The 22,911-nt window shown below is 40.8% G+C and overlaps 2 protein-coding genes across 5 annotated transcripts in view; both read right to left on the reverse strand.

Moving 5' to 3' along the window:
* Nucleotides 1–2,779: 2,779 nt before the first annotated feature.
* tuba5 (tubulin alpha 5) lies at nucleotides 2,780–6,775 on the reverse strand. The gene is made up of 5 exons (XM_015968546.3): nucleotides 6,576–6,775; nucleotides 5,456–5,681; nucleotides 4,824–4,972; nucleotides 3,353–4,033; nucleotides 2,780–3,280 (listed from the first exon to the last, which is right to left on the reverse strand). Exons 1-5 carry the CDS (start codon nucleotides 6,576–6,578, stop codon nucleotides 2,990–2,992), a joined length of 1,350 nt encoding a protein of 449 aa, XP_015824032.1. The 5' UTR covers nucleotides 6,579–6,775; the 3' UTR covers nucleotides 2,780–2,989.
* Nucleotides 6,776–8,351: 1,576 nt separating this feature from the next.
* Nucleotides 8,352–22,911, reverse strand: part of LOC107391301 (kelch-like protein 12) — a 42,356-nt gene continuing 27,796 nt past the window's right edge. Inside the window, exons 1-13 of one of the 4 annotated variants that reach the window (XM_054746394.2) lie at nucleotides 21,532–21,607; nucleotides 21,322–21,461; nucleotides 20,629–20,855; nucleotides 15,532–15,685; nucleotides 15,011–15,228; nucleotides 13,193–13,342; nucleotides 12,962–13,076; nucleotides 12,772–12,878; nucleotides 12,493–12,688; nucleotides 12,254–12,412; nucleotides 10,201–10,299; nucleotides 9,881–10,067; nucleotides 8,352–9,207 (exon numbers count right to left, since the gene is read on the reverse strand). In XM_054746394.2, coding sequence (XP_054602369.1) covers nucleotides 9,081–9,207; nucleotides 9,881–10,067; nucleotides 10,201–10,299; nucleotides 12,254–12,412; nucleotides 12,493–12,688; nucleotides 12,772–12,878; nucleotides 12,962–13,076; nucleotides 13,193–13,342; nucleotides 15,011–15,228; nucleotides 15,532–15,685; nucleotides 20,629–20,855; nucleotides 21,322–21,379 — 1,797 coding nt within the window. In that variant the 5' untranslated portion in view covers nucleotides 21,380–21,461; nucleotides 21,532–21,607 and the 3' untranslated portion in view covers nucleotides 8,352–9,080. Of the gene's footprint in view, nucleotides 9,208–9,880; nucleotides 10,068–10,200; nucleotides 10,300–12,253; nucleotides 12,413–12,492; nucleotides 12,689–12,771; nucleotides 12,879–12,961; nucleotides 13,077–13,192; nucleotides 13,343–15,010; nucleotides 15,229–15,531; nucleotides 15,686–20,628; nucleotides 20,856–21,321; nucleotides 21,745–22,911 lie in introns of those variants that run through there. The other 3 variants (XM_015968544.3, XM_015968543.3, XM_070544987.1) reach the window with 3 other exon arrangements.

The following is a 22,911-nucleotide window of genomic DNA, read 5'->3' on the forward strand; positions in this document are numbered from 1 at the left end:
GTTATGTCTGGAGCAGAATTAATGCAGCAATTCAGAAATGTAAACCAAAATCAGGCTTAGTCATGGTTTATTGAATCATACAGAATTTCCTCAACATTATGTTCAGCTGACATGTTTCACTAGTTAAACCAAACATGCAATGCACACAAATCAGACTCTTCCATTTCTGCTTTTGGGTGATTTATCATTTAAATCTGCTGTTAACTTTCAAATAAACTTTATAGGTTAAAATGCCTGACAAAAAAAACATCAGACACATCCCCATGTATGATAAGCACAGATGGATTTACTAGAAAAATATAGCTTAACTATAAGTTATTCAAGGAAAGATGCTGTAATAGTTTGTATAAATAAGCTCAGAAACATAAAAATGTTTCCTCAACTGTTATTGTAATACTTGAATAAAGCTAAAAATTCCATTGTAGAACTATAGTTTTGTAGGTTTCATATAAATGTAATCCAAATATTCTCATTTTAATTTATTCAAGATGAACACAAATACATCATACTTTAAACAACAGAAATCACTGGCTTCACTCATAAGTTTAATTTGTGTATAATCAATGTGATCAAATCAGAAAAAGAGATTAAGGAAGGCATTTTTGTGAAAGCCCAAGTTATTTTTTACTGGGATTCTGTGGAAAGGTTATGTTATCTTAACTGTTGTTTGAACAGCCTCATTTAGGAGAAAAATATATTTCTTCTGATTGGATTGATGAGCTAACAGCTAGTCTGAGGAGTGGAAAAAACCTCCAATCAGAAAGTCATAGTGCTTCATGTGTGAATGCAGTGGAAAGAGCAGGGTTAAAAAAACTCAAGGGTTAAATCTAATGAATAATTTTAAAAGGTAAAACTTAACATTAAAACTAAAACATCTTGAACATTCAAACACATTTATGCCTTTAAATGAAGATACAGGGTCCTAGGAAATTAAAATGACAAGGTAACTAACAACAGTTAGAACCCCCCTTTCTTCAAACTGTGGATGTTTAAAATAAAACTTTTTAAATAAAACTAATTTAAAACACTGAATTATCTCTAACAGATAAATCTGACCCAAATCTAGATTTCTCCTAGCCTGGCAAGCCAGACTGAATAAATGTATTATTTAGTCTGGCAACGCTCCATTGGCGGCTCTCGGTTGTGGGGCGGGTTCTACCGTTGTCTTTCAAATGATCTCCGCATGCTACTGGACAATGAATGTGACAAAGGCCGTGTTTGAGTTGAGCTTCGCCTCGCCTGGAAAACAGACGAGAGCAGACAGAAGCAGCAGGGGGAGCGGCTGAAAGCCGGCATTTGAGTCGGACAGATTTCCCTACATGTGTAGGCTAGCTCGCGGGTGACGATGGATGAAGATATCGCGTTAGAGTTCATACTTGTGTAATTATTTATTTTAATTCTGGCGCCTGTTAGCAACCGAAACACATCCTCACATGCTTGTGGATATCATATATTGTATATGGAGACCTGCCTGTAATAATAAGCAAAGGTTAGGTTCAGTGTGCTCATAGGAAACGTGACAAAAGAACACAAACCACATTCCTCTTTATGGCCCATATAGTTGTCATCATCAACGTTACATGATTTAAAGAATACACGTGACCAACTAACATTTTGCATTCAACCACCGGATGTTTGGATCAAAATGTGAACCAATCAGAACTTAGATCAGGTGAGAGCCAGGCGTTTCCCGTCATGCCCTAGGTTTTGCAGCCGGTGGAGAGCAACTGCAGCGCCTTGCTCCAAAATCTGCGGCTGCCTTGATCTCACGAGGTTATCGTTGCCTATGTAGGCATGACGTCAGAGCAAGTCGATGTCAAGTCAGACACAAATCTAACCGGCAAGCACTGCTCGCCGATCACCGGTGATCTAATCTGCGCAGAACTGGCTTATCTCGAACACGGCCATACTCTTGTTTCACTCTGTTGCATCATCCCACCCACCAGGCATATAGAGTGCCCTGATTGGCCCACAAAGCGGATAAAGCTCTGTGATTTGTTCACTAAGGAGATAGAGCACAATGATTGGCTCACCATTATGGACCAATCACAGCTCTTTATGTGTTTGAAACCCCTCTAGAGAGCTGTGATTGGCCAGCCAGAATGCTGTTAGGGGCTGCAGAGTTTCCAGTGGAGCGTTCCTAGACCAAACTTTGCAAAACAAGAATTTGGTCTAGTTCACTAGGCTAGATTTCTCTAGTTACACCATAAAAATCTCGGATCTTATTTGATGATCATTTAACAAAACATATCCGATGTTGAAAGGCTGGGCAATAAATAAAATTGTATTATCAATATTTCTGACTCTAACCAATATCATTTTCCCCATGTGAATCAATTCAGTAATTAAAAAAAAAGGAAAGATGTGTGTTGGTCACTTCCTGTCTCTTTAGGAAGCTGTACCACCAGGAGTCACATGACAACTTGACTCAACTGACTCAGACTGATTCAACGTAATACGTGTGACAGCCCCATCTAGTGGACAACTTTTGTTTTTGTGCATACATGTAGTTATTGTCCATTTATCGTTGTCGAGGTGAACTCCTAAACACACCGTGATATTGATTTTAGGCCTTTTAATTTCCCTCTGGGATTAATAAAGTATCTTTGAATTGAATTGATTTATTGCCCAGCCCTTTTATGTTGTAATAAATGATTTTAATTCATTCATGCTCGTTTTTCCCAAGGAATTTTAAGTAGAGTGATGTGTCTGGTGGATGTGGTGAGATGTTGATTTGTGTACATGTACCAAATTCACAAATAAAACAAAAACAAACTATAAAAGGTCATTATGTGTCTATGATGCGTCATACAGAAAACACCAGGACAAAGTTTATTTCAAAGTCTAATCCAAATCTAGCTTAAAGTTCATTTCCAAACTAAATCTGGCATTAAAAAGAGGCTGAGAGAAACAGCCTCACTCTGATTGGCTCCAGCGTGAAAAACAAAGATGAAATCATGATAAAATAACTCCAAAGACCTCACAAGATTCAGATTTCATCATCATTTTCAGAATCATAGCTCACTCGTCCAAGCTCCTCGTAATCCTTTTCCAGACAGGCTAGGTCTTCTCTGGCCTCTGCAAACTCCCCCTCCTCCATGCCTTCACCCACATACCAGTGGACGAATGCTCGCTTGGCATACATCAGATCAAACTTGTGGTCCAGACGAGACCAGGCCTCAGCAATAGCTGTGGTGTTGCTCAGCATGCACACAGCTCTCTGGACTTTGGCCAGGTCTCCACCAGGAACGGCGGTTGGAGGTTGGTAATTAATGCCAACCTGTAGACAGAATTTAAGACAACGATCAGAGAAATGACACATCTCAGCTACACATCTTCCTTTAAAACTCACCTTGAATCCAGTAGGACACCAGTCCACAAACTGGATGGAGCGTCGCGTCTTTATACTGGCTATGGCAGCATTGACGTCCTTTGGGAGGACGTCGCCTCTGTAGAGTACGCAGCACGCCATGTACTTTCCACGCTGGGGGTCACACTTCACCATCTGATTGGTCGGTTCAAAGCAAGCACTGGTGATGTCAGACACGGTCAGCTGTTCGTGGTAGGCCTTCTCAGCAGAGATGATGGGCGAGTAGGTAACAAGAGGGAAGTGGACACGAGGGAACGGGACCAGGTTGGTCTGGAACTCCGTCAGGTCAACATTTAGGGCGCCATCAAAACGCAGCGAGGCAGTGATGGAGGAAACGATCTGACCAATCAGTCTGTTGAGGTTGATGTAACCAGGAGTCTCAATGTTCATGTTGCGGCGACAGATGTCGTAGATGGCCTCATTGTCCACCATGAAGGCGCAGTCAGAGTGCTCTAGGGTGGTGTGGGTGGTCAGGACAGCATTGTAAGGCTCCACCACTGCTGTGGACACTCGTGGAGCTGGGTAGACCGCAAACTCCAACTTGGATTTCTTGCCATAGTCTAAGGAGAGGCGCTCCATAAGGAGAGAGGTGAAGCCAGAGCCGGTGCCTCCTCCGAAGCTGTGAAAGACTAGGAACCCCTGTAGACCAGTACACTGATCTACCTGAAGGGAAGCATCAAACAGGAAGTCTAATAAAGCTCAGAGATTCAACAAAAAAACGGCATGTTTTTCAACTCATGTATCTATTTAACACAAACTTTACCTTTTCATTCACTCCTAAAGCTATTGAGGTGAAGGGTTTGGGAGCACTAAAAATAAACTTAATTCACTCAATTATTAATTTAGTCAAGTCCTAAACACATTTCCAGTAATTATGAAGAAAGCAACAAGTGAAGTGGATCAGAAAAACAGAGTTCACTGTAAATATTATTCAAAGAGCAAGTTACTCCTTACAAGAATCTACCTGTTTGAAAAATGCACCACAAGGAGGCATTGCCTGGCAGACTGAGAGAGCGGAATAGCTAACACATGTTCACAGTAGCATTGTGACATCATATGGTACCAGCTAACATCATAGGGCCAATAGTGAGGGTCAGATTTAAATTCAAATGCAGTGCAGTTTTTACCTAATATTTACATAATATTTAAATTTAATATTTAAATTTTAACCACGATGCACTAAAGTACCAAATTACTGACTACATGTGTCTACAGCACGATAAGATCCTCATTTAGTTTATCAGCCAAAAAAAGTTGATTTGAGGGTGACTTGCTCTTTAAGTAGATTCAAGTCGACAAACTACGAGTCTAGGTGAAGTCACAAGTCCTTACTGTTAAAATCTCAGTCAGATCCCAAGTCTTGATTCATGTGACATCAGTCAACATCATCAGTAATCACTAAAATAAAATAAGAGCATTAATAAAATAACTTGATTTAAACATGATTAATTACCATTTTACGAACTCGCTCCATGACTCCATCGATGAACTCTTTCCCCACGGTGTAATGGCCGCGGGCGTAGTTGTTGGCTGCATCCTCTTTCCCAGAGACCAGCTGCTCAGGGTGGAACAGCCCTCTATACCTCCCCACTCTCACTTCATCTAAACACCAACATCTCAATCTGATTAGGCAGCATATCCTTTTGAGACTTTTAAACCCTCTAAACCTCTTTTTATTTTGTTTGTTTCCTGCCCAAATCTGTACTGTAAGGTTATTTAATTTGTACAAAACTCAAAATACGTTTTTAAACCATCAATCTGGTGTGTGGTTAGCCTGTAGGATAGGTGCTGTGTGCTCTTTCACACCGTCTTTGATGGTAACTGAAAGTAACTTCAAGCTGTGATATTCATCTGACAACTGATCTGAACATATTAAATCCATTTCTGCAGGAGAATGAGTCTAATAATAAAAGAAGGTACACGCCAGGTTTATTAATGCACTTGAAACCGTGATTGGAATATAAATAATAAAAATGGGGTAATCTCTCACAGATTTGCAAAATATACGTTAACCTCAGGATTTTGACTACTAGGACAATCTTAATCTGATTACGGACCAGAAGTTAAAGCGTGACTTGTGCTCACCGATGACGGAGGGCTCCAGGTCCACGTACAGAGCTCTTGGAACATGACGGCCAAAGCTTCCAGTGTTGAAGAAAGTGTTGAATGGATCTTGGCGAGAATTTGGCTCAGTGGGACCTTCCAGGAAAACGCCATCAGGGCCGACTCCATGCTCCAGACAGAGGAGCTCCCAGCATGCATTTCCAGTCTGGACACCTGCCTGGCCCACATGGATGGAGATGCACTCTCGCTGTGAAGTGTTTAAAAGAAGAAAAACCAGATTACAGAAACATCAGTTTGTATGGACAAATGTTACAATCCACAAATAATCCCTGATGCATCACAATTTTAGAATATATGGCAATAAAATGTGTATTTAAGGGAGAGGTTCTGCTTATCAGTTATGGAAAACATTGAACCCTCAAATAGAAGATACATTAAATTACTTCTTCAGGAAGACTGTTGGATTATAATCACAAAGGAAAACTTTGTAATACTTTGCAGAACTTAAAAAGCAAACATGTTTGCATTTTATAATTTTTTGCGAAAAATGTTAAAGTTCCAGGAACTCTATAAAAATTATAAATGACATGCTCCTCAGATTTAGCAAAACCTTGGATAAAAAACATGTGTGATTTTTCACGTAAAAGTTAAAACAAAAATAATCTCACACAATAATTATTACTGCAGCAGGAAGTTTAAACAAATGAAATCAAACTGGTTCACTTTGTCTCCAGTTTTGAACCTTAGCTAAATCTGGTTGATAATAAATAATACCAGAGTATCTGATTTTTCAACCAAAAATGAGATAAACTGGTGTGTCTGAGGGCTTCCAGCCGTCTTGTTTCTACATGTTGAGAATCTGATCTAGTTTCCCCGGAGGAGACATCCCCTTAGATGATTTTTCAGTGTTGAGTGATGTTTACACGACAAACATGAGGAGTTGAGAGAAAATAAATCAGATCAAATATGAAAACACGCACAAAAGAAACACCACTCACTAACAAATGGGCCACCAGCTCAACTCTTCAGTGCAGATTTGTGAATTTAACTAAAAAAACATTGAGTCCTAAAATAAATTCAGAGAAATGTATAGATAAAATAGTAAACGTTGACATGGTTAATTTTACAAATGGTCTCTTACCATGCTGCTGCAGGTAAAAGTGAGAATATTTGGTGAGTAAAGCTCCAGAGGGTGAAAGACAGCGCAGCTCGAGGTGTTCCTCGGTGGTCCACGTCGGCGCTCTGATGGTTCTGATCCAGGACTCGAGGAGGAAGGAGTTGATAGATGGAGGGTGGGAGGGAACGATGGTAACTTTTCTTCCCCATTAGGCTGGTTTTCACTCAAACTGTTGTTTTAGTCACGTTTTAGGCTTGCTGTCACTTGTTTTTGGGGGGGGGGGGGGGGGGACACACATGTACAAAAACCTGGCTTTTGTTCTGAGGAAAATAATCTTCTTTTTAAAAAACAAAACTTAACATTTACTTTAGGTTTGATTAGAGTAAAAGGTATTTTAGCTGGAGTTAATACTCATGTGGTAACTTTAGGGTATCAGTTTTCAGTTCAGATCAAATCAGAGACAGCTTAAAGTTTAAGATCTTTGCAGCTAATAAACAGAAGCATTTAACATTTTTCATTTCCTGTCTGTCCTCAGTAATAAGCATAAAGATTAGGGTTGATGAACAGGAACTAAACCTGTGAGTGGTAGTAACTGGACCCGATACAAAAAACTAAAATACAGCCAGAACTTGTTAACAGTCAGCAACTAACATTTCACCAAAAACCTCAGGTTTCAGAAACAGAGATTAGCTCCGACTGTGTCTTATAGCTCTGTGTGTGACATTACTGTGGGAATGTCCAGTCTCCAGGTCCGCAACTCTGTACTATTGTGGAATTTACACAAGGGAGGTGGGGTTTCATCGAATCCAAGGGTCTTATTTATGTAACCGCTTGTTAAAATAACTTATATTAAATAAAAATGACCTCTCAACAGTGCCAATTGTACTATTTTATCATATATTATGCCTATCTTTGATCTGGAATGTGTAAAATAGCATGATACAGGTCATACAGGACACTTTGTAACTGGCTCCATTAAGGACTGTTAGCTTGGGGCAGTCATGGCTGTACGGGTAGAGCACTTGTTTGCCGATCCATAGGTCCATGGTTCAAGTCCAGCCCAGTAAGGGCTGGCCATCCTTGGTTAAGATGCTAAACTCCACCTAGTTATCCTCAATAAATAAATAATAATAATAAGCAAAAAGAGCTGTTAGCTCATCTCTTCGATAATCTCCAACTCCCTTGCCTGAGGCTGTTCAAAGAGCAATCTACAGGATGTAAGATACTGATCATTATGTTTTTGTAGAAACACACAAAAAGATCTGAAGTACATTTGTCCTGCAATTAAATGATTCTAGAACCTTAAATCTATCAATTCTAATTTATGTAACCGAAGTTTGTGTTTTTCTCCTCATGTCTTTATTTCATAAATCATCTCAAGTGTTCCGACTGGGAAAAAGACACTTTTTGAACTTTGTACCAAAGTTATTGAACTGAACTCAGCTGGGAAAACAATTTTACACCTTGGTACCAAACTAAAAATCTGACCACCACAGCTGGTAAGAATTTATTCAGGTTTGGTAAAACAGTAACGTTTTTAACCTAACCTAACCAAGTTAATTATTTGACCTTTCTGTAATCTTTCCAAAACCAAAAGAATAATCCAAACTTAAGTGGAAAACAAAGTGCTGGACTGATATTTTTGAAATGTAAAATCATTTTGTTTTCACTAGTTTTGTCTATTAAACCAAAACTCTAACTGGTTTAAGTGTAAGAACTGGATTGCACTTTGAGAGCTGACTAGACTGAAGAAGCTGATTAGATAACCGGTTTCTCAGAGTTTTTTTTTTATTGAATTTCCCAAAAAACAATGATGTTAGTGTGTGTGTGTGTGTGTGTTTGGAGGGGGAGGGGCTTCATGCATCCCTCAGTTTTGCCAAATAGGAGAGGAAAAATCATCGGATTGTACATGTAAGTCAATTTCTAAAACAATATTCTTCTTGAAATATATCTTTAGTAATAAACCTTTTGTGTTAAAGTGATTTCTATCTAAAAGTACCATTATCACAATGAGTTACAAAAGAGGGGAGTGAACTACTGACCCATTAAAGAGCCTGCAAATGGCACATCAGTTCACTTAACCATCATTCTCATGGGCGGCATCATGAACGTCCACTGGTGGATGATAGGCCAAAGTCATAAGGCATTTAGCAGCAAGGGGAGCCTAAACCTGCTCCATCCTTTTTTGTTGATGAGTAAAAATATATTGCACTTTGAAGACAAACTGAAAAAATAATCTCACAGGTAACAACAGACACCACTGAAGAGTCATGCAAGTGGTGATGGGCTCCTTGGAAGTGAAGTGTGGTTGACCACGGCGAGGCTGAGGCTCTGCAGCGCACTGACAAAAGGTGAACTAACCTTCAGAGGAAAAAGCCCAAACTGCTGCACGTCACCTTTTTTCCCCTTTAGGAGTATCTTTGCATACTGGCACAAAAACGTCTTCCTTTGTGGTTTAATTTAGCGGCATTTTAGCAAAAGTCTAGCTGCCTGTCCTTTTCTTCTTGTGGTTCTTGCTCTTGCAGAACATCATTTTTCTCGCAGAACGCAGACGCCTGCGTCACATCGCTGGGTCGCCATCGATGTGACGACCTCCCAGGAGTCAATAACTGGGTCATAACATTCAATACTGCTGAGGAGAGAGTTTCCGTCATATCTGGAGAAAACAGAGAGTGAGCAGTGAGCCGCACCAGAACACACACACACACACACACCTGTGTGAATGAAGGCAGAACCCAACACATAACCACTCTGTTGTATCACAGCAATGAGCTAAATGTCTAAATAAATATGATGCATCTTCTTGAGTCTCACACAATCACTGTATTTGTAAAAGGATGAAAAATTTCTGTATTAATGATTAAAATATGCCTGAAAAAAAAAATACATGCAAACATTCAGTTGGAACTTGAAGGGATCCTGACTCTCATCGATCACTGACAGATAAACTGGAAAACTAGTGCAAATATACATGTAGCAAAATGCCTCAATTTGTGGTTCCATTTGTTCCCGTATTCACAATTTGGTCACAAAACTGTCCCAAGGCTGCTTTACAGAAATTAAACAGAGAAGTTGAGTGCAACAGCATCTAGGTGCTTTCCAGCCACAGCCAGCATCACTTCATCCGTTAATCTCTGTTGGAATTAAAACATCTCATTGTTCATCGACTTTTTCCTTCAACATTTGCATAATAATAAACTCTTACCACTTATAGCCCAGGTTCGATCATTTTCAAATTAGCATGACCATGCAGTGCTAATCCTTCCGTCTCAGCTCTAACAGGTCAGAGGTCAAACATCAGATACAGAGAGAAGGATGCTCATTCTCACCCTGCGATGGCGTAGAGTCGTCCTCGGAGGACGGTTGCTCCTACGTAACACCGAGGAGTGGTCATACTGGCCACAGTGGTCCAGTAGTCTGTTCGGATGTTGTACACCTCCACCGAGTCCAGGTGAGAAACTCCATCAAACCCCCCCACCACATAAATGTGGTCATTGAGTAAAGCCACACCAGCTCCTGAACACAACGGTTAGGGTCAGAGTAGCATGCACACAAGCGCGCGCGCGTACACACACACACACACACACACACACACACACACACACACACACACACACACACACACACACACAGCGGTTTTCAGATTCACCTGATCGTTTCGTAGCCATGGGCGTCACACTGGTCCAGTGTCCTGTGTGCGGGTCGTACCGCTCCACTGAATTCAAAATATTTAGACCATCATATCCACCTGCAGGGTGAAGCATTGTGATATAATCACTACACATTAATATTAATGTGGAATAGCCAGAGCAATTAAAACATGTCTGTCTTCATCCTGCTTTCCTGGGGAGTACCTCAGGGTTTAATCCTAGGTCCACCCCTCTTCACTGTCTATATTCTCCCTCTCGGCAATATTTTAGTGAAAACTGGTTTGCACTATTACTTCTATACTGATGGCTGTCAGGCTTAACTAGCCTTAGATCAAACTGGTTCCATTAATCTACTTCTTGTCTCTCTGATGTTAAGGCCTGGATTGCTTTCAACTTGCTCTGGCTTAATGATGATAAGACTGAGGCCATTCTCTTTAAACCAAAAAAAATAGGAACCTGCATGAATTTTCAACTCTTGATCTCCCGTGTTACAGGGTGACCTCCTGTCACTGTATCCCGATTGATCATGCGCCCTGGCAACTTGGCCACGGGAATATCCTTTTGGTTGGCTTGTTAGCGTGCGTGATTCTCACCCGCGAGTCTGGGGATCGAAATCCTGCTCGAGCCCTCGTTTCTCCACCTTGCCACACCTGCATGAATCTCTAATCCTGTGCGACCAACCTCTGGGTCAAACTAGATGCAGACATATCAATGACCCCACAGATAAATGCTACTGTGAGGTCTTTTTTCCAACTGTGATGTCTTGACACGCTAAAAACCCATCCTTAGAAGACCACACCTGGAATAGGTTATTCACGTGTTTATCATCTCAAAACTTGACTATGCATATTCAGTCCTTGTTGGTGCCTCTGTTAACTGCTTAAAGAAAGTCTAAAATGCTGCTGCACGATTCCTTACAACTACAAGCAGACGATGCCATATCATTCCCACCTTGGCTGATCTACACTTTCCTGTGACCTACCAAGTGCAGTTTAAAATTTTGTTGTTCACTTATGAAGCTCTGAATGATCACGCACCCCACTACCTGTCTGAGCTGCTCACTTGCCAACTCCCCTCCCGATCACTACAATCTACAGATCAATTGCTCTGCACTCCTAAAATGAAATATCCATCCCACGGTGAGCGGGCATTTGCCATTGCCGCTCCTAAGCTGTAGAACGCACTCCCTCTGGAAGTGTGCCTGGCTTCGACACTTGTGCATTTGAAATCAAAACTGAAGTCACATCTCTTCAAACTGGCTTTCAGCCAGTGAAGTCCTCCTAATGGGTGTGTCCTCAGCTTTCGGCTTTCTATTTTGTGTCTTACCTATTTTAATTGTTTGGTTTTAAATTCTATGTTTTATTTATGTACCACCTACATTATGCTATCTAGCTTTTTCTTGGGTTTTAGGTGTTTTACTTTTTTGAATCATTGTTTTTACTCACTGTTTAACTTTGTCGTATTTTGCCAGCTCTGCTGCCCCTTCTTTGGTCAGCTGACAGGCTGTGGTTAAATGTGCTTTACCAGTAAATATGGTTTGGTACGGTTCATCTGTTCAACAACTGGATGAAACTAAAAGAATCAATCAGTAAAATTAAATATCAGCTGGGGACAGGAATCAATATGAAGTGATCGACCATTTTTGAAACTCAACATCTTCTTTTGTTTGGTCTGTAAACACGAATGTCAACCAGAAACAGAAAATGTTCAATTAATTCAGATATTTTTTCTGTTATTTATAGTTCTTTGAGATGCACTCGAATCGGTTATCATTGATAAAGTTATAAAATTTATTTTCTCGATCAGCTGCAGATGTTGCATGTCTGCCCAGTGCAGTTTATTTAGACACTCAAAGGTATGGCGATGAAAGAATGAGGTCTGAGTTTAGTTTAAAGGTTTGTGTCTTCAAAAATTAGATAAGCTATGATTTAAATAATACAGAATAACCTTGAACTACTCTCTAAAGTATTCTAAATACACGTTTTACTACTTTAATAGTAAACATTGGTGCAGAAAATCTCAGTTTCCATCCCAAAAGAAATCATCTGATACCTAAACAGTATATCAGCCCACTGGCAACCACCAGACCAGCTCCCTCTCTTGCAGTCTGCATATCTCCCAGCATGCTCCACTGGTCGATGTTTGGATCGTAGCGCTCCATGCTGGTGTGACGTCTGCTGCCATCGAAGCCGCCAGCCACATAGATCATGTCTGTTGAATGATAAATTATTTCTTCATCTTAGTACCTGTACTGATTAAAAATGAATGATAATTTACTGAAACCCCTTCACCTCCGAGCGTCGTGGCTCCAGCGAGCCCGCGCCGTACATTCATGGTGGCGACGGTGTACCAAACACCATCTTCATCAGCTGTGTAGTCCAGACACTCCACTGAGCTGAGCCTGGAGCGGCCATCGTAGCCTCCGATCACGTAAACTCGATCGTGTAGAGACACCGTAGCTACATAGCGTCTTTTCCGTGCAATATTCTGTTTTGGACATATCAGTCTGTCATGAAATCCAAAGTAAAGATAAAACGGAAAAGTCTCTGTTGCAAAAGGCCATCACTCACAGGCAGAAAGCTCCATTCTTGAGTTTTGGGATCATATTTCTCTACTACATCTATGGGTGACTGCTGGCTGCCAAACCCACCAATAACCAGCAGAACTTCTTTGGCCCCTGAGAGAAAACAGTGTGATTACAAGGCCTGGGTATCAGAGACATGCACTTAGCTAAATTGCAGTTGAAAGCAGGGTTCCAACCTAATCTGGCTTGTGTGCGAGGGCCCTGCATCTCACTCCTCAGCTCCGGTCTTAAGTGGAATTTTTTGGCTTCGTCAACAAGGTCTCGACATGGCAGGCTACACCGAATAAGCGGCTGAAACATGTGAAAACCTGCTTAATTACGACGTGATAAATACTTCAGCAGACAATCTTTCATCTGAAGCTTGGTGCGTGATTACACAACAACCCTTTAAGGGTCGCCTGGCTCACCTCAGCATCGATGACATCTGTAATGTAGCGAGGGGTAAGGAGAGGCATTCGAACAAACTCCAGCATGTCTGGCAGGTACGGCTCTCGCTCCTTTCTGTTGTGTTTAACCCAGTTTAATACAGCCTCAAACACAGGCTCCTCTGAGTCCACCTGGAAAATGGAATCATCTACTATCATCTGAAATGCTGTAAAGTCAGCAAATTAAAACCGATGAAGACTTATTTGTTTATCTTTATTAGGAATTTGATATCAGCAACAAAACAACAATAACTAAAGCTGCGCTATGAAAATAATTTTGTTGCGGAAACATCAAGCGCTAATAAAAAAAACAGCAACGTTACTTCACACATCTATGGTACATTTAAAGGATTTAGAGAGGCTGAGGACATTTCTGAACAATAAACAACAGACAGGCTAGTTTCTGCTGTAAGAAAACACAGCATGAGAAAAAAAAACACAGCAAGAGATTTATAAAAGTCATAATGAAGAAAATCCAAGAGGTAGCATGATGGTCTGCAGAAGGATGGGGACAACACCATCACTGAGCTCAATCAGGAATGACAGGTTGATGTGACAGCACCTGCAGCTTTTAACTGCCTTGGGGCAAACAGGCTGCCAGTCCAACCACACAACCACACACATCTAGGGACAAGTTAGACCAATCAACCTGACAGTCATATTTGTGGACAGTGGGAGGAAGCCTGCGTACCCCAAGAGAACCCACGCATGCACTGGAAGAACATTGATTTGATGGCCTGGATTTGAACCCAGGACCTTCTTCTTGCAAAGCAACAGCACTGACCACTGCTCCACTGTGCAGCCCCTAACCTAAATATCTAAAGTAAAAGTTAATTCACACTAAAACCACATATTAGGGTGCTTAGTGTTGCATGGACCAGCAAAAGTTCCCCACAATGTGGAAATGTCCACACGTTACAGGTTACACATTACCTTCTCAGTGGTCCACCCTGGGGCTGGGAGATAGGGGTTCAAATCCCAGTCGGGTCATACCAAAGACTTGGAAAAAATGGGACTCAATACCTTCCTGCTTGACACTCAGCTTTAAGCGGTTGGATTTGGGGGTTAAACCAAATAGTTCACAAGCTGCTCTCCCACGGGAATGGGTCAGATGCAGAGATGAATTTCACCAGTGCGTGATGACTAATCAGACTTTAACTTTAAAGTCGAAATTTGTCCACTTTAACATTTAAAGAAAGGTACACACACTCTTTTAGCCCAGCCTGCTAAAAGTGGGACGGCTTCTAGATTCTAACCCAAAACCCGCCACAGATGGTGGCAAATTATCCGTGAAGGCATTTACACGTTTAGTCTAGTCTGACTTTAAAACAACAAAAACGACAGGAACAACAATTTGACACAACTGATGATGTATAAATCATCCTGTGATAATAACTGTGTTTTCACAAAGTGGGGCATGTGGTTGGAAAACAGGAATTTCCTGAGCACAAAGGAAAACTTAAATCAGGTTCACTTCTCTGCAATTTCATTGTCAGCCCAATCCACAGAACCAAAGGGTACTTGTTGGTAGGGTGGGGGGTCTACAGAGGGATCACAGCAGGTTGGAACTTGGTTTTCTCTTTTATACTCAGGTGCTTTGACAGAAACCTGTAAAAGTAAAGCTAAACTCACCATCAGTGGTGCAGGTGTCTAACAGAGCACAACTGTCGTGAATAAAGGAGTCACTTTGTGCTTTTTTGTATTCTAGGATCTGATAATTGTGACATCTGCATGAAAACTAAAAAGCACATCCACAGTAAACCTAAAAAACAGAGATTTCCCTCCAACAAACTGTCCTACCTGGATTTCATCACATTTGATAAGCTTTTCAACTTCTGTCTGGCTCAGCAGCATAAACTCCTCGTGCTGAACCACCTCGGAGAAATGCTTCTGGGAGAAGAGCTCGGCCGCCTGCATCAGGTCAAGGCAGTTGTGCGTTTCAGCAAAGTCACGGATGCCCAGGCAGTTGGAGGGATCCAGCTGACTCTCCAGAAAATCACAACATGCCCTTTTCACCCCTGAGGAAAACAAAAACTCCTTTCATGCAAATACACACACACTCTCAAACTCATCAACCCCTGACAAGTTTTTACTTATTTCTTAACCTGAGTGTGAAATGGTAATTACTCTGGAAAGTGGTGCCGCGCTGAATCAAATTAGGTTGTGGTTTCATTAACATACCTGCTGAGTTAAATAGAACTGGAAGTTTGTTCCAAGTTTATTCAATTACATCAGTGACTTAGACTTTTCACTGATCAGCTTACACTGAATCCAACTTAGGATGAAACATTTATTCTATGACCAGCCATGCAGATCGTTACCTTTGAGCTGCAGCAAACAGGCAGCTGGGAGCAGCTCTTGAACATTCTCCACTGTCACGAGCACCGTCTCTGTGTAGACAAAGTCTAACAAGATCTCCATGGTTGATGCAGTGAGCCCTTGGATATCGACAAAAGACTTCCCTTTTTCTGCAAGCTGAAGGGCCACAAAGACGTGTGATTAGCAAGGCAGAGGCTGAAGAAGCACATCTCTAAGGCAGTGGTTCCCAAACATATTTAGCCGCGCACCCCCTTCTATGTCCCGACCATGTCAATGCACCCCCAGCCCACATCAGGGCATGGCTATATAATATATATATATATATATATATATATATATATATATATATATATATATATATATACATACATACACAGTGGGGCAAAAAAGTATTTAGTCAGCCATCGATTGTGCAAGTTCTCCCACTTAAAATGATGACAGAGGTCAGTAATTTACATCATAGGTACACTTTAACTGTGGGAGACAGAATGTAAAAAAAATCCATGAATTCACATGGCAGGATTTTTAAAGAATTTATTTGTAAATCAGGGAGGAAAATAAGTATTTGGTCACTTCAAACAAGGAAAATCTCTGGCTCTCACAGACCTGTAACGTCTTCTTTAAGAAGCTTTTCTGTCCTCCACTCATTACCTGTATTAATGGCACCTGTTTGAACTCATTATCTGTATAAAAGACACCTGTCCACAGCCTCAAACAGTCAGACTCCAAACTCCACTATGGCCAAGACCAAAGAGCTTTCGAAGGACACCAGGAAAAGAATTGTAAACCTGCACCAGACTGGGAAGAGTGAATCTACAATAGGCAAGCAGCTTGGTGTGAAAAAATCAACTGTGGGAGCAATTATCAGAAAATGGAAGACATACAAGACCACTGATAATCTCCCTCGATCTGGGGCTCCACGTAAGATCTCATCCCGTGGGGTCAAAATGATCATGAGAACGGTGAACAAGAATCCCAGAACCACACGGGGGGACCTGGTGAATGACCTGCAGAGAGCTGGGACCACATTAACAAAGGTCACCATCAGTAACACACTACAACGGCAGGGAATCAAATCCTGCAGTGCCAGACGTGTTCCGCTGCTGAAACCAGTGCATGTCCAGGCCCGTCTGAAGTTTGCCAGAGAGCACATGGATGATACAGCAGAGGATTGGGAGAATGTCATGTGGTCAGATGAAACCAAAGTAGAACTTTTTGGTATAAACTCAACTCGTCGTGTTTGGAGGAAGAAGAATACTGAGTTGCATCCCAAGAACACAATGCCTACTGTGAAGCATGGGGGTGGGAACATCATGCTTTGGGGCTGTTTTTCTGCTAAGGGGACAGGACGACTGATCCGTGTTAAGGACAGAATGAATGGGGCCATGTATCGTGAGATTCTGAGCCAAAACCTCCTTCCATCAGTGAGAGCTTTGAAGATGAAACGTGGCTGGGTCTTCCAACACGACAATGATCCCAAACACACCGCCCGGGCAACAAAGGAGTGGCTCCGTAAGAAGCATTTGAAAGTCCTGGAGTGGCCTAGCCAGTCTCCAGACCTCAACCCCATAGAAAATCTGTGGAGGGAGTTGAAAGTCCGTGTTGCTCGGCGACAGCCCCAAAACATCACTGCTCTCGAGAAGATCTGCATGGAGGAATGGGCCAAAATACCAGCGACTGTGTGTGCAAACCTGGTAAAGACCTATAGTAATCGTTTGACCTCTGTTATTGCCAACAAAGGTTATGTTACAAAGTATTCAGTTGAATTTTTGTTATTGACTAAATACTTATTTTCCACCCTGATTTACAAATAAATTCTTTAAAAATCCTGCCATGTGAATTCATGGATTTTTTTTCACATTCTGTCTCTCACAGTTGAAGTGTACCTATGATGAAAATTACTGACCTCTGTCATCATTTTAAGTGGGAGAACTTGCACAATCGGTGGCTGACTAAATACTTTTTTGCCCCACTGTATATATCAGACGTCACGCTAAACAGTCAATCGACAGACAGGGTTAAAAAATATGATCGACCTTTTTCCCCATCACTTTCATTTTTATGTTTATGTATTATGTATTTTTGAAATAGTAATTAATAAACATTCAATACCATTACAATTTCCTTATATTTAATTTTAAATCAATATTTAGAGTGCCCAGGTAGCACATAAACAATGCAATTTAATGGTTTTCTTAAAGCAGGACTGTTTAACCAGAGCTCTCTCCTTCCTTCTGCTCTGCGTAAACCTGAACTGGCCACCTACTTGTGCGTAATCAAATGTCTATATGGGAAAAGATGGAAAAGCTATAGCCATGAGGTTCACTTTTGCCTCAGACAGACTTATTGCTGTTTTATGGTGGCTGAATCTGCGATTCGCTGCCAAGTGGACTGGAATAACAAATGCTGCAGTAACGGGTGTTGTGGTCAGGTTCATGAAGAGTCACTGGCTGGAGCGGACTCGACTTTAATACGTCATCCCAAAATGGAAGCTAATATGACCTTGAATGAAAAATGTTGTTATAAAACCTCTTAAAAGTTTTTTTTATCACGGAAGTGGCAGCGCTCATTTCTGCGTTCAGTCTGACGGCACAGCGCAGCGTGCGCTTGTTGAATCAGTGTGTGTGTGTGTGTGTGTGTGCGCGCGCGTGCGGCACAGCTCCATGCGCCGCTCCAGTCACCGCGTCTCGTTATTGGTGCTATTCAAACCAATGTTGTAAAATTACTTCTGCCCAGCCCAGATGTGCTCACATGTGCACCCGTGAGCCGTGGTTCCGCTGGAACGCGTCTGACCTCTGACAGACGCACTCTGAACTTCAGACCTTCAGCGTGCTGTTAACAGCCTGACACATTTAGAATGCTGTCCCACAGTCAGTGTGCTAATATAATAATATAATAATGCTAAAATGCTCAGATGGGAATCATTTCTTGATTTATTCTGTTACATCTACAATGTTCTGTGTGTGTGTGAGGTTTACAACTTCAGAACACCTGCATGAGACAGGTGTTAATTACAATCTGCCAGAATGACTCACCACCTTCAGATTCCTCCAACACCGTTAAAAATGATCAAATACTGAACATATCCTGCTGTTGACAGCGTGCGCAAGCCAGAGCGCTGAAACTCGGCGCATTATTATGAAGCTAGGGCACATGCGGAGGACACACACACACACACAAGCAAAATATACTTGTTTTCCAATTACATTTATTGGGCCCACCCACAAAGGAGTTTCTGGCTACGCTAATGGTGACATATGACAGACTTCTCTGAGCTCCGCAGCCATTACACTTTTCACCTCGCGCACCCCCTAGCGGCAGCTCGCGCACCACACTTAGGGAGTCCCTGCTCTAAGGTAGAAAAGAGAGAAAAAAAACTCCAGATGCATTTTTCTGATTTTGTTCCCTTACAAGGATATTTATGCCCTGTAATTATATCGGCATTTAGAGGGGCAAAAGGGTTTCCGTTAAACAAACACTGTCTCTGAGGAGAGATCCATCCTGCAACAGTTAGTATGTTCAAATGTGTCTAGGAGGGATTTTTAGGTCCAGTGTTAGTCTGAACAATCCACCCACAAGCTGACAGCTCTGAAAACAAGTTATCAAACCTGCCAATAAAAGGCACGTCCTGAATGACACCCTGCAGCAGGATCTCTGATGATGCAGCATGATAAAGACTCGCTGCCTGAGTAGCTAGACTCCACCAGGACTGGTGTCTGATCCTGTCAGCAATCTTCATGAACGGAAGCTCACATCGCAGTCGAGTGGTTTGGGTCTCATCTCTGCTTTAGGTGACAGCAGATGATGTGGTTCTGTTAGCATCTTCAGGCTATGATCTTTAGCGTGCACTAGCATGCTTCACAGCTGGGGGCCGAGGGCTGGGATGAGAATCAGCTCCTCTAAGACCGATGTCATTGTTCTCAACCGTATAAAGGTGAAACACTCCCTCCAGGTTGGAGCAGAATAATTAAAGTATCTTGTTAACTAAGAGATGGATCCAAGTAAAACAGAATCTATTAACATCAGCTGGTAAAAACGTTTATAAATGGAGCAGCAAACAGTGTTTTCATTCAGTTAGATGCAATGGTTGCAAATGCAGCTTCATGAAAAGTTAAACACTTAGCATGGAAGCAGATAGCAGCTATTTTTAGGTCTGATGGGATTTCCTTCAGATCAAGAGTCGACTGTTCAGTTATCTGAAAAAGTGCTGTGCTCATTTTCTAATGATGACAACAACTTATTATCTAAAGAACGTAAGCTTTGTTTTCTCCAGATAAGATGAATACGATGAAAATGGGAGAAATTCCTGTGTTACGCCCGTTTTCTTCATTTAGTAGCATTGCTGTGACTCTTGGATGATTAAAACTTATTGATGTGCTGTTTACTTTTGAATCAGTTGCAAGCAAGACTGACCTGATTTCTGATGAAGTAGCCCTCTCTGGTTGTGAGTTAGAAATAACTGTCTTAACACATTGGAGCAAGCTGTTCCAGGTCAAAATGTCTACATATTTCAGCCTGTTATAGCAACAAAACAAGCTTTATCCCCAGTGAAAGCATTAAATAACAAAATAAACCATTATTAAAAGACCTGCAAATGAAACCATATTTGTAGGCCTGTCATTGTGCGGCTTCCAAACGTCCGAAGTTTTGTTTTGTTTGGCTCACACACAACGGTAAAATGTAGACTTCTGTTATTTACTCACTAAGTAAAAAGATCTGTTGGATTTGAAAGATCTCATGTCAGAATAACACATGGATGCTGAGGGTGCTGTTCTGCAGCATCTCTTACTTATGAAGCATGTTGGAAGTAAAACTAATATTATGTAAATATTAAATAAAGTCTCAAATGTTGGGATGAACTCATGTGTTCCTACAATACAACTGTACTTAACAGAACCTCTTCCTAAAATAAATTTAGGTTTTCTTTTTATTTCCCATCAAATGATTTGAAAAATTTGTTGTACATCCAGTATAAAATCCACACACATCCATTTAAGTTACAAGTAATAGTTAACCCAAACAGGGGAAATGCCCCCAAATTGTGAATATTTAAAAAAAAAACTGTTTTGTACATTTTAGTCCTGAAAAGAAAGTTCTACCTCACTGGTGAACATGGCACAAAAGTAGTCGCTGCAAGCAGCCAAGACGATCCGGTGAGCAGGAAAATCCGCGTTGTCCACCCTCAGAGTGATGTCGCAGAGTGTGTTACTCTTGCGGAGTGAATTCATTGCATTGAGGATGGATTTAGCATGGGAATTTGTCATGATGTCTTTGGGAGCCATGCTGTTTGGAGGATCCGTCATAGATCTCAAACTCCCACAGGAACCTAAAATAAATACATCAAGACAAATAAACGGAATTCTTGCAGACCACAATGCCATCTGGGAACAGGAACAGAGACAGGAAGCACCGGATTATTGGATTAATAATAATAATAAAAACTTTAGCATTGGCTCATTAGTTAAAGATTATTCAGGAACCATCATGACTACTGAAAAAACATTTTTGATGAATCTGTAGAAATCATTAGATGTGTGTGTATTGGTTTGTTGTTTTGTTTTGGAAGAAAAAAACAAGGAAAGACATCAAATAATGTCACATCTGTCAGTGGAAGAGTCCACAAACAGGTATTATCCATCCTTAGGTATTTAAAAGCTGATATGTTGATTAAAACCAGACAAAAAAAAAAAGAATAAAACAAACGTATTTGTCAAACAAAAACCCATGTTTGAAACTACAAGTACATTTAGTTAGAACCAGGATTTTTATTTGATCGTGGTGATGAAACTTACCGTGAAAAGATCCTAACACTTTTTCCACCACTGGGAGGCAATAACTATAGCTACACATGAGCTAAAAGCAGCACTGAACAACAGCTGACGGCTAACGCCAACGCCACACAACTTCAGAAAACAGCAGCTACAAAAGCGGCCTGTAGGCCAGAGGGAGACAAAACAAGAAGCGACACACACACAAGAACTTGGCAAGAATTTGCATTATACCTGCAGGGCAGAGTCAAAACGTCTAGCTAAGTTGTTTTGCTAACTAACTGTAGCAGCACCAAAGTCTCAGTTCAAACCGCCCTAATCCATCATGACCTCCGTCAGGTCACACCAACACACGGCCTCCGCGGGGACGGGTCTGTTCAAAATATCAAAATTATCTCATATTATGTCCCAGAACGATCTTTGAACACCAACAATTTAACGTTGACTAAACTGCAGTGGGTCACAGTAGCGCCACCAACAACATAGTTGGCAAGCAGATGTATCATATAATAGTTGGACACGAACTTTCAAACAAAAATCCAGAATTCACTTGTTCGTAGTAAAATGAATAGCCTTTAGTCTGTGGTTGTTGTTGCTGTTGTAGTATATGTTGTTACATGACTATATGTTGTTACATGACGTTGTTACCTGATGTTCAGACATGATGTTGTTACTTGATTTTGTTACATGATGTTACTTGATGTTGGTACCTGATGTTATTGCATGATGATAGTACATAATGTTGTTACCTGATGTTGTTACAAGATGTTGTATAATGTTGTTACTTAATGTCACCTGATGTTACCTGATGCTGGTACCTGATGATGTTACATGATGTTACGTGATGTTATTTGATGTTGTTACCTGATGATGTTACATTATGTTGTTACCTGATGTTGTTACTTGATGTTGTTACATGATGATGTTACATTATGTTGTTACCTGATGTTGTTACTTGATATTGTTACATGATGATGTTACCTGATGTTGTTACCAGATGTTGTTACATGATGATGTTACATTATGTTGTTACCAGATGTTGTTACATGATGTTATTATTTGATGTTGTTACTTAATGTTGTTACCTGATGTTGTTACCCGATGTTGTTACCGGATGTTGTTATATGGTGTAGTTACTTGATGTTGTTACTTGATGTTATTACCTGATGTTGTTACTCGATGTTGTTACCTGATGCAAAAACAAGGTAAAATAACACTTGCTGTGTTAAAAAGAACAGTAATGCAGTAGAAATGCAGAACAATTTAATAAAACAATGTCAAATGTTATGACATGTTACTCATTTCTATGCACAGTGTAGAAGTAAAATGCTATTTGTGACCAAAGTGCCATTTAAAAAGATGAACTCAAATGTCAACTCACTTGTGCAGTGGAAATATGAACTAGACAAAGACATGGACAGATATGTTTGCCACATCTGAAGGGGATAACCTAATATAAATTAATGGAAAGCTGACATAATTTGCTTCAAAAGTTTGTTTTCCCTGACAAAGTCTCAGTTATGGAAAACTTGAGACACAATTTTAATATTGTGACAGTTTTGGTTATCATTGGTTTTGATTTTATAATTCAGATTGTCATTTTGACAGAAATAT

The sequence above is a fragment of the Nothobranchius furzeri genome, chromosome 15 (genome assembly GCF_043380555.1).
Source record: "Nothobranchius furzeri strain GRZ-AD chromosome 15, NfurGRZ-RIMD1, whole genome shotgun sequence".
NCBI lineage: Eukaryota > Metazoa > Chordata > Actinopteri > Cyprinodontiformes > Nothobranchiidae > Nothobranchius > Nothobranchius furzeri.